The sequence below is a fragment of the Littorina saxatilis genome, linkage group LG9, assembly GCF_037325665.1.
Source record: "Littorina saxatilis isolate snail1 linkage group LG9, US_GU_Lsax_2.0, whole genome shotgun sequence".
NCBI classification, from domain to species: Eukaryota; Metazoa; Mollusca; class Gastropoda; order Littorinimorpha; family Littorinidae; genus Littorina; species Littorina saxatilis.
In genome coordinates, this window is record NC_090253.1 from 38,615,721 (window position 1) to 38,628,220 (window position 12,500).

At 43.9% G+C, this 12,500-nt stretch overlaps 1 protein-coding gene across 1 annotated transcript in view; it reads left to right on the plus strand.

Annotated features, from left to right (window-relative positions):
- Nucleotides 1-10,217: 10,217 nt before the first annotated feature.
- The window catches only part of LOC138976003 (toll-like receptor 13), a 3,211-nt gene continuing 928 nt past the window's right edge, over nt 10,218-12,500 (plus strand). The window contains exon 1 of the mRNA XM_070348795.1: nt 10,218-12,500. This exon is cut by the window's right edge and continues 928 nt beyond it. Within this exon, the coding sequence (XP_070204896.1) occupies nt 10,820-12,500 (1,681 nt within the window). The 5' untranslated portion in view covers nt 10,218-10,819.

Sequence of the window (12,500 nt, forward strand, 5' to 3'; positions counted from 1 at the left end):
AGAAGGCCTTTTGTTTTTGAATATGCATGGATATACAGGGATCGCGTTTACGCACGATTTTTGCGTATTTGACGCATTTTAAAAGTCGCTGACGCGTTTTTTTCGCCGCGCCGCGTAAGCCATACGCAAAAATATTGTAACTTTTTCTTGTCTTCACGCAGCGCTTTTGCTCTGACTTAATAATCACCCGATCCTGAAACTGACTATAGGGCTCGAGAAGTGACGACACACATGAAATCTGCGCGTCAAAACTAAAGTCCGTTTCTTTTTGCATCGAAGTATCGCAAACGAACGTAACGAGGGTATTACCAGATAATGTCTTGTCGGATAATGAAACAGACATTAGCTGCTCTCCCATCTCGCGCTTCCAAAAGGCGGAAAGTGTGTCTAGTCGTATTAGAGCGGGAAACAAACTCGCAAGGCCCGAAGGTTGGAGACAGCAGGGGTGTTATTCGACAGGCGTGCGCGGAGTTCGACAGGAAAACTCGCCGTATTTAGGTAAGGAGTGTCTTTAAGTCTTTCGTGCGTGTTTTGTTTGTGTCTGTACGTGTTTTCGTAGTACGCAAAAATATTGGTCCGTGACGCGTTTTTTTCGTTTCGTTGCGTATGACTTACGCGTTTTTTAAAAAGCTAGCGCGATCCCTGGATATATCGCAAAACCGTTTAGTTACAGTCCCAGAAGCAAGATGGATGAATAGTTATCTAACTATATACGGAAGTATATCATCTCTTCTTTTTGCTGGTCCCGAATAACCAAATTGGTTGACAGGACATGAAAACCCAACAACCCACCCGTTTCCTATTAGAGGGGAAACGGAAATCATGTTTTCGTGTTTTGCCTGTTACGAAGTCCTCTACTTGCAGAACAGTCTCTGGTTAGTACTGAAATATGTTCTGCTGGTGTATGCAAATATGTAAAACATATTTCGGCGTAGCTCCAACTATAAGCATAACGATAAGTCAGTTAAATGCAAAACCATCCAATCCTTTCGAGTTAATATATTTTATCCGAAAAAACAGGGAAGCAGCAAGCCAGTTTTTTTTGTTTTGTTTGCTTAACGCCCAGCCGACCACGAAGGGCCATATCAGGGCGGTGCTGCTTTGACATATAACGTGCGCCACACACAAGACAGAAGTCGCAGTACAGGCTTCATGTCTCACCCAGTCACATTATTCTGACACCGGACCAACCAGTCCTAGCACTAACCCCATAATGCCAGACGCCAGGCGGAGCAGCCACTAGATTGCCAATTTTAAAGTCTTAGGTATGACCCACCCCCCGCGGGTTAGGGGGAAGAATTTACCCGATGCTCCTCAGCATGTCGTAAGAGGCGACTAACGGATTCTGTTTCTCCTTTTACCCTTGTTAAGTGTTTCTTGTATAGAATATAGTCAATTTTTGTAAAGATTTTAGTCAAGCAGTATGTAAGAAATGTTAAGTCCTTTGTACTGGAAACTTGCATTCTCCCAGTAAGGTAATATATTGTACTACGTTGCAAGCCCCTGGAGCAAATTTTTGATTAGTGCTTTTGTGAACAAGAAACAATTGACAAGTGGCTCTATCCCATCTCCCCCCTTTCCCCGTCGCGATATAACCTTCGTGGTTGAAAACGACGTTAAACACCAAATAAAGAAAAGAAAGAAAGATAGGTATGACCCGGCCGGGGTTCGAACCCACGACCTCCCGACCACAGGGCGGACGCCTTACCACTAGGCAAGCCAGTTCTCGGTATGAACTAATTAAGGAGCTGAATAAGAGCGCCATCTGCATTCAAAACAGTGACTGCGTACTGTCCATAGTTGTTGTTTTTCCTGATGCGTGTTAATAATAAGGAAAGCCTTTTTAAAATTCTCGAATAAAGGTGAATAGCATTGTCATCAAAATGCAAACGGATACATTTGTATTGGAAGTAGTCTTCATGCAAACAAGAAATCACATCGGAATTCAATACAACTTGAACGATTAGTCATCTAACTGCAGAAGATACATATAATATTTGCGTATTGAATCTGGGCGGTCAGGGAAATAAGGAAACGGAAAACATGGTTTCGGTGCCGCAGTAAGGAAGTCATCTACTTGCTGTTCAAACAGTCCGTTGTCACTATTGAAAGATACTTTACGGTATATGTTAACATGTAGAAAATGTTTGGTCATATTCTAAACTATGAATTGAAAGATTCATCATTTCAATGCAAAAGTGTTGAATCCATTCGTGTTTAAACGGTTTCTCCGTAATAAGCTTTCGAGTATTCACGAATTCAGTAGATTTATAAAGCTTTCATTTACACGGGGGAGGGGGGAGGAGCAGTTACAGAGTGCTGTCGACAGCCTTCCTGGTGCAAGATAGTAATAAGGATACCCTTCTTTCCAAATTCTTTATTACGTACAGCATATTACTTACTTACTTACTTAGGCCCTTTGCCCCCAGCGGAGCACAGGCCATAGACGACATTTCTCCATCGCACCCTGTTCTTGGCTGTTCTTTCTGCTTCTGTCCAGCTGTTGCCTTGCCTCTTCAGTTCTGCCTCTGACGGCATATTATACAATGTCATCTAAATGCAAACGGGTGATTTTTGATTTGTATTTGAAATGGTCGTTGTGCGAACAAGGAAACCAAAATCCCATTGACGTATAAAAAATGCGCGTCAATTAAACTGTTAATACCTAACAGTATTCCTGCAGTTCTCGAAGGCCTTTTGTATACGAAGGCGTCCAGGAAATATCGCCAATGGATTTGCTACGGTCATATACGCTGAACGATTACTCAACTTGTTACGTAAGAATGAAACTTTCGTATTTGAGATTGCCCATCATGGAAAGAGTGAAAGCGAAAATCATATCGTTGCGTTTTACTGCAGCATGTAAGGAAGTTATCAGCTTGCAGAACCGTTTTCCCAATTATTAAATTAAAATATATTTGGCCGAATGCGTAAATGTATATATTTGCAATGTGTTGTCGTGTTCTTAAAGTTCAAGCAGAACAATTAGTTATTTAAAATGCAAACCTGCTGGATCATAAAATCTAGGGCAAAAAATAATGGTGACATAAAGACAAACTGACCAGATCGAGAACTCGTAATTTTACAAACGGGTCAATATCGTCGGTAGCAGAAACTCTTCATCGTCGGTAGCAGAAACTTGATTTGAGCTATTTATCCGGACATGTACTTAAAGGAACACTACTGCTCTGACCGACTCAGTTGTTAAGGGGAGGGGGGGCGGATTTGACGAATCTAAAGAATCTTAGGAATTCACTGTACCTTAATCAAGACGTGGTACACTGCACGGCATGATTTCCTCGAAGGCGCAACAGGTGAGCATAATAATGCGCCCCTGGGCACTGCTAGTAACCTCATCACTGATGTATACCAAGAAGGGAGGTTAATCAATAGCAGAAACCCAATCCAACCCGCACGAAGAGTGCTCTTGCTGTACAAACATTTCGACATTACTTTTAAAACAAATTAAATAAAAGTGCGTTTGGATAGTGAAGACAGTCCCCCTGCGCTGTAACATTATTTGTAACGCAGAATCTTTGGCCGGAAGCGATCTCAGGGTGTTTTCTTCTTTGGTATTATCCCTGTAAGAAACCTTCCCTAAAACGATGATGGAAACCATCACAGGCTTGTCCAAGCCTTTATGTGGGATAAGGCGACCTATGTGCGTGAGTGCGTGTGTGTGGAATGAGCTGAAGTTTTAGTAAGGCCAAACAAAAAAAATAGTCCGTTTACGGTATCCCGACCGACCCTATTTTTTCGCGCGACCCTAGACTTTTTTTTGGCATTTGGGAAAAACAAATAAAAAAAAATAAAGAAAAAAAATAAATTAAAAAAGTCTTTGTTTTTTGGCAAAATAACTAAAACATGGTTTTTGGGAAGAAAAAAAACCAAAACTAAAAATAAAAATCCCGACCTATATTTTTCTTGCCTATGTTACCGTAAACAGACTATTTTTTTGTTGGCCTAAGGGGAGATCATCACAGGCGCACAAGTGAGTGTTGGGTATGAGTAGTTCATGGGAAGTAACTGGCCAGTTGAAAGTTTAACTATGAGAGAAGTAGTTTCCCCTTTCTGGTTTACTTTTAAACAAGCTACACTCACTCCTCTGTGTGAGAACTAAGCGGCCGTAAAACGATTTCATTTCACATCGCTTCTGAGACACATTGTTGTAACAACTTAAATTATGGACTTGTACTTCATAACTCGTTCAGATTAGGTTTGAAATTGAAGAACGTGACAGTTCAAAACCGTCGCGGCCGGAGAATAATCAACAACGTGAAACAACTTGATTTTATTTCGCAATTTACCGGCGCCCATAGTTGTTATGGCTCAAATTTAGACTAATACGACATACATTCTTTAGACAAGTATTACATTTGAAGGAAAAAGACTGTACAAAATCGACACTAGCCCGAGGCAGCACTCTCATTGCAGAGTTGCGTTTTTTTAGTGTTTTTTTGGTTGCGTTTCTTTCTTTCTTTCTGGAATGATTTTTTTAATACTGTACGACACCGTATTCATGACTGGAGATGGTAATGGGGTTCTTTCTGCACACCGAGTCTCTCACAGGCCCAGATCGGAGTGTCGATTTTGTACTTCTCGTGTTCTTCTACGTCGTTATTTGTCGTTGTCCTTTCATGGTCAATATTCCTGTTTCATTCCAACCGTAACTTGAAGTGGTCTTGCTTGGCAAAGGGTGATTGAAGGGAAACAACTTCGCCCGCCGAATTTGTTTTCAACTGACAGGTTACTTCCCATGAACAATTTCATCAAACATCCTCTTGAGTAACTTTGATTATCCCCCTTCTCGGTATCGTTGCCTTGATTATGATTTCAACACAGGCAGGTCAAGAATTGTGGAGTCTCAGCAAATAGAAAATCATCCGATAGGTAACGTAGGAGAGAAGGACGAGGCAGAGAGGGGTGGTAGATTACAGAGAAGAGAGATAGGTACGGAGGAAACGGGTTGGTGTGCCGTGTGTGTGTGTGTGTGTGTGTGTGCAGTGTGTGTGCGTGCGTGCGTGCATGCGTGCGTGCGTGTGTGGATGTATTTTTTCTGTTTGCCTGTGTCTGTCAGAGTGTGTCTGTGTATGTGTTTTGGCGAGACCGGTAATATTGTTGCAATGTAGAAAATATTCATCTGATCGTCAAGACAAATTATACCAGGATTTTCCAGATTCTGCTGAAAATACCAGATAAAACTTTCTTTTAAAAAGACAAGCACACCATCAAGCAAACATATGGATACACTTCAACTTTTTACATTTAAAGGACGGCTATCAGTGACAGCTACTTGAAATCCACTGAGGCTAACATGGAATCTGTTCTGCACAGTCAGTAAAACGTGACTGGACGGCAGCAGCTGTGTAAACACACTGCGTTTTAGACTGATAGCCTTGATAAGCTATTTCTGAGTAGAGACGTCCACTTTGCACGTCTGCTTGTCAATGATGTTGATTTTACTTCTGGCTGACTCGGACTGTGAACAAATAGGTCTATGGTTTTTTTTTATGAGCAGTGTCTATCAGGCTTGTTCTGAGAATGAAGCTGACTTGTCCAGACACGTGTTAGGCGCGCCGAGGACGGAAAATTACGTGTAAGTTAAACATAGCGGAGCCGGCGGAACGTGAGAAGTGCGGCTTGTTTCCTCCCACTGCAAAACTCACTGCAACTATTATCAAGTTGTAATTTGTACTGTAGTGAATCAGACAGAGCTGTTGCGGGGAGAACGACCAATTACGGTACTTATTACCGAGCAAAAACTACGCCTTTTGTCTCTTCTCAGACTGCCGGTCGGGTGAAACACCCGTTTACCCTACCGCACACCAGCTCTCATACCTGTACATTGGACTTTTAAGCACCACTCAGTTCAGGGGGGGCCAACCACAACGCTGAATAAGGCTGGTGTCAATTGAACGGCTATTGTGGTGTTTCCGATAGAGATCTGTGGGCCGTGTGGCTCATATTTCCTGACTTAGTACGGCGCCATGATTTTTCGTTCATTGTTGAGCTGAAAATAAGTGTGTGTACAAGAGGTGTACAGGAAAGTTGTGCTCAACGACTTGATACGAGACTGTGCACAAGATAAGCTGTACACTGTTTTGCTACAGAGAGACTGAACGTCAGTGTCAGCCGAAAAACCAGGTTTTGAACTGTGCCTGTGATTTCCTGGAGATCAAGACAAAGAACTTTGGTAAGTTTGTTTCCCATCATTCCACAACATATTATTAATTTTGATAGCTTTATCGTTGAAGGTACAGGTGACGGGCGCAGTGGCGTGGTGGTAAGACGTCGGCCTCCTAATCGGGAGGTCGATCGTGAGTTCGAATCCCGGTCGCTGGCGCCTGGTGGGTTAAGAGTGGAGATTTTTCCGATCTCCCATGTCAACTTATGTGCAGACCTGCTAGTGACTTAACCCCCTTCGTGTGTACACGCAAGCAGAAGACCAAGTGCGCACGGATAAATCCTGTAATTCATGTCAGAGTTCGGTGGGTTATAGAAATCGGCGTATGCGGGGTAAAAACGGTCATTCACGTAAAAACCGACTCAGTCGTGCTAAAACATGAGTGAACGTGGGAGTTTCAGCCCATGGACGAAGAAGAAGAAGAAGGTACAGGTGACAAAGGATGTGAGGCGATTTCAGATTCTGCCTGGTCCTATGTTTTAGGGGAGGAAAAAGAAAAGAGGGATTTTTAAACAATGTTTTTAAAACTAAATTGCAAAGCAGGGAAATCCCACCACTGATCAGTAAGTGTACTCCCTCACATTCACCGCCTTATCTCTAAGGTCAGCTTGGCCTTTCGACAACTTGGTCAGTGTACGCTAACTTGTTGATCTGGTTGTAAAGCATATCTCTTTAAGTCTTTGATTTGTTTTTTGGTTTTTGGTTTTTGTTTTGTTCAGCAGACAGACCCCACGCGCTGGTAGACAAACCAAGTTCATCTTGACATAGTCACATGGTATGTGTCGTTGTTCGTAGTGACTGACAAAACAATGCGCACGTACCGAGTCGAGCTTGATGCTGCTCCTGGGCATCCAGAGCATGCGCCATTTCACGGCGCCTACCTCACCGATTTTTCTCCTGTCACTAAAGAACAAGTGAAGAAGATCATTGAAAAAGCTCCACCCAAATCCTGTATTCTCGACCCAATTCCTTCAGAGCTATTAAATGAGTGTCTAGAGGAATTACTCCCTGTCATTACTGACATCATAAATCAATCCCTCACATCCGGTCAAGTACCCCCTTCTTTTAAGCATGCAGTAGTCACTCCCCTCCTGAAAAAAGCTAACCTTGACATCAACACTTTCAAGAACTACCGCCCTGTCTCCAATTTGCCTTTTGTTTCGAAAGTCCTTGAAAAAGTTGTTTTGGCCCAATTGTCAGAGCATCTCGCTAAGACAGGTATGGTTGAACCATTACAGTCCGCCTACCGCGCAGATCACAGCACTGAAACAGCCCTACTTAAGGTAGCGAATGATCTTCTCACTGCTTGTGACAGCGGCTCTGTTTCGCTTCTGGCCCTGTTGGACCTATCCGCAGCGTTCGACACCCTTGACCACGATATACTGCTGGCAAGGTTGAACACCACATTCGGCATAACAGGCACGGCTCTGGGGTGGTTCTGCTCCTACCTGACTGGACGCACTCAGGCTGTTGTGATCCAGAATAAGCACTCCGAGGACACCATATTAAAGTATGGTGTCCCACAAGGATCTGTGTTAGGCCCAGTGTTATTCACTATGTACATGCAGCCGTTAAGCAAAGTCATAAAGCACCACAATGTCCTGTACCACATGTTCGCAGACGACACTCAACTACAAAAATCCGCACACACCAAACAGTTTACAGAGTTAGTGCAGTCAATAGAATCATGCAGCGATTCCATCAAACAGTGGATGACAGTCAACAAGCTCAAGATGAATGATGATAAGACAGAGATCATGCCAGTTGGCAAACAATCAAAGTTAAAGCTTCTTTCAGAATCATCCAGTCTTACCCTTTCTGATACCACAGTCACATTCAGCACCAAAGTAAAAAACCTGGGTGTCCACCTTGACAGTAACCTGTCAATGGACGCCCACATCAACTCACTCTGCAGAACCGCCTTTCTTGAAATGCGGAGGATTAGCCAAATCAGACACCTTCTTTCCCTCGACGCAACCAAGACACTGGTTTCGGCTTTTATTTTGTCGAGACTGGATTACTGCAACTCGCTCCTAGCCGGCCTCCCAGACGCCAAGCTAGACCGCCTACAGCGCATCATGAACAATGCAGCACGTCTTGTGCTGCGCAAGCGCAAGCGCGACCATGTCACCCCTCTCCTCATGACCCTTCACTGGCTACCAATCAAAGCACGCATAACATATAAAATAGCTACCCTGTGTTACCGTAGCCTTCAAGACTCTGCCCCTTCTTACCTGTCTTCGCTCTTAAAGCCACACGTCCCCACACGCAACCTCAGATCCGCTGACGCAGGGCACCTTGTTGTCCCACGCGTCAAACTGAACGCTTTCGGCAAGCGCGCCTTTACCTACACAGCTCCCTCTATTTGGAACTCTCTGCCCATGTCTGTCCGCCTTTCTACCTCTCTCCCTTCCTTCAAGTCCTCTCTAAAAACACACCTCTTCCGGGAATACTTCAACCCCTAGCCTGTGCGAGTGATTCGATGTTGTCCGTGTGTGTGTTTGTGTGTGTGTGCGAGTGAGCGACACGAGTATATGCGAGTAATTGGTTGTGTGCACTGTTCAGTATTTGCCACATTGAGGAGAGGGGTCACTTGCCATCGTAGCGCGCTGTGGGCCGGCTGGGGGCGGGTTGCTTGCGAGGGCTGTATTTTGTACATTGATTATTTGATACATGTATAATTATTAAATGCGTCTCCAGGAATATGTTTAGTTTAAATCTTGTGTCGATACTATTTAATTCTGCCTCGCTATTAGCCATTGAGTAAAACTGTTTTATCACCATTGCTTTATTGTTGTTAATTCGTCTCCAGAAATATGTTTTGTTTTAATCTTGTGTCGATACTATTTAACTCTGCCTCGTTATTAGCCATTGAGTATAACTGTTTTATCACCATTGTTTTATTGTTGTTCTTTGGCCATTTACGTTGAATGACTTGTTATACATTGACATTGATAGTTTTATTCTTCTTCTTCTTCGTCGTTCGCTAGATAGTTTTATTATAAGAACCTTTTTTTAATTCCTATTAACTCGATGTTCTTTAACTATGTTTGTAAATTGTTAGAGGATCTTTTAGTAGAAGTGTTTAACTGTCGAAGCTGCTTTTACCTAAGAGACCGACTGTATATTGTGCTGTTGTATTTGTCAGACTTGATTGTACCAAGTCCTTCACATGTTGTAATGCGCTTAGAGCCAAATATTTTTGTTTTTTGTAAGGGATAGGCGCAATATAAATACACTTTATTATTATTATTATTACCTTGCGTAAAAGATATGTGTTTCCTGTCAATGTGAGGGTTTCATCAAAGCTAGAAATAGCTAAATAAAAATGTCCCAATGTTGCATAACGATTTTACAAGAAAAGAAGTTTTTACTCTGAATGCCATCTTACTTTACGTGTTTGAGATTCAGGGCAAAGCTTCTGCACTAAATCAGGGAATGAATATTTGATTGTGACTTTTATGTTGTGGGTGATATTTGCAAACGAAAGTCAGTGTTTTCTACCGTCTAGGTGTGTATGTTTACTAGTGTGGACATTTTTTGTGTGGTAACATCGGAATATAGGCGAAAGCTTGTTTCGGTGTGTCTGACTAAAAAGTTTCCCCGTTTGGTCGATTTTTCTCCAAGTTCGTTTGTTTCTTTCTTATTCTTGTTTTTTATCAGAGTATCCAAACAAATTACGTTGGTGTTTTTAAGTTGCAACAACAACAACAACAATTAAAGTGTGCCATGCCTGCCAAACATTAGTTCATGGGGAGCATCTCGTTACTCCCCCGTATCGTTACTCCCCCGGCTCGTTACTCCCCCGGCTTGTTACTAACCCTAACCCTAACACTAACCCTAAGGGGGAGTAACGAGCCGGGGGAGTAACGAGCCGGGGGAGTAACGAGCTGATCCCAGTTCATGCATCCAACCCCAAACCCTTACATTTTGTACTCGCTTATCTTAGACTTTACATTAAAAGTACAGAATTGTGATCCAGGCATTCAATTCCACGATCTAATTTTCACTTTTTATTGGCACTGCTTTACGTGTGTCACAGATGGTAACGCTGGAGCTGATCAGGAAGGACTGAGAACCGCATACATACTTCTGTCGCTTCACCCATCAGCAGAAAATGATCACACGATAGTGGAAGCTGCATCCAAACTTCCTGCTTTGGCCTTCAGTCGGCGATTGCTTTGACCTTCAGTGGAAGATTGCTTTGGCTTTCAGTCGGAGATTGCAGCTTTCGCCTTCAGTCCAAGATTGCTTTCGACTTCAGTCGGAGATTGCTTTGACCTTCAGTCGGACATTGCTTTGACCTTCAGTCGGAGATTGCTTTCGCCTTCAGTCGGAAATTGCAGCTTTCACCTTCAGTCGGAGATTGCTTTGACCTTCAGTTGGAGATTACTTTGACCCTCTGTCGGAGACGCTCAGAAAATAGAAAAGATTACATGTGTACATGCTTCTTCGTCCATAAGTGTACGCTGTTCAAAAAAGGGTAAAGGCTATACGTACATGCACCTTCTTGCTTCGTCCGTTCGCTGGAGCTCATTGAGGGGAAGTAAAAGCGACATACATGTTCCCTTTTCGCCAAAACCGGACCTACCTAATTGAAACGTGTGTTACCTCCCGCTCAGCCTATTAGCTTTGATGGCGGCTCGACTTTTATGCGGGGTCACGCTTTGTCTAACTATTTGTTTAACAACACCTGTAGTTCGTGTTGCTTTGCAAATTGACGGCCACGGTACACGACACACACAGCGGAGCAACCAGACATCCCAAGCAGGTGTTACCGGTGATAACGCTTCCTGTTATTACCTCTGCACCTGTAAAGGTTCGGTGGCTAATTGTTCGTCCAGCTCTGGACGGCTGACGTTCGTTCCTGCTCTTCCGAGGAAAATCAAGCATCTGATATTCACCTTCAACAACCTGACGTCGATTCCTGACGAATCGTTCTTCGACAACGTGACTCGTCTTATCACCATCGACCTTCAAAGCAACGGGCTGGAGTACCTACACCCACAGACTTTCAATCATCTGACAAAACTGCAGGGAGTGAGACTGGACCACAACAACGGTCTGAACTACAGCGTGCTGAGGGCCGTATTCTCTGCGACTAACATCAAAAGGCTGTACATGAGAGGTCTGGGACTGGGTCCGCTTCCCGATGACTTCTTCCACAGGACTCCACCCTTGCGCTTGATGGTGATAGATCTCAGTGAAAACATGCTGCAGCGAGTGAACTTTTCTGTGTTTGCGCATCTGCAGTATCTGACAGAACTGTCATTGTCAAGTAGTGGGGTCACGCATACCACTCCAGGCAACCTGCCGTCTTTAATACGCTTAGACCTTTCCTCCAACGCCCTTCTTCGCTTGCCTGAGAGCTGCAGGAACGGATCTTCTTTATTCCCTCGGTTGAGTCGTCTCGACTTGGAAGAAAACTCGCTGTCTGATTTTTCGTCGCATATTTGTTTACCTAGTCTTGGTGTCCTTCACGTAGGAAAAAACCGCATGTCAACAATAAAAACGGATATGTTTGGTAAAAACAGCTTCCCAGCCTTGGTGCATTTGTCCTTGGAGTCTATGGAACCAATATCCACGATACAACGCTTTGCTTTTCGGAACCCTTCGCTTCAAACAATGTCGCTGATGTACTGTACCATTCCTTTCAGTGACGTGACTATAGACCCCGACAGTTTTGCTGGTTTGCCAAACCTGAAGTTGCTGCAAGTGAGCCATAATCTCGGTTCACACATACCTGACGAAAAATTCAACCGGCTGTTTGGTACCTTGACTAGTCTCGAGAAACTGTACATGGGTTCTTTTGGACTGCAGAGCGTTAGTAAAAACATATTTTCTACCCTAACCAGGCTGCAGACATTGTTCTTGTATCGAAACAAACTGACCGAAATACCGGACGGTACGTTTGATTCCTTCCACAACCTGACGGAGTTAAATTTCAACGACGCCCAGATACAAACCATACGGGAGTCGACGTTCAGTCAGACAACTCGAAACCGCTTACAGCACGTCGACTTCAGCGGGAACCCTTTGTTGTGTGACTGCGATCTGTTGTGGTTCCAAGACTGGTTTCTCACGTCCCCCGCCCTGTTCCAACACTCGTACAGAAACTACACCTGCAGCAACCTGCCCCACACGCTTCTAGCGGCGTTCACGTTAAACAAACAGGTGTGCTTCCTGAGCCGCGAAGCGTACCAGTTCATCATCGCTACCGTGACCATCTTCATCGCTCTGCTCTCCGCGGTGGCCGCGTTCTACCAGTGGCGCTGGCACATCAGACTGCTTCTCTACGAGTCGTTCCGAGGTCGCG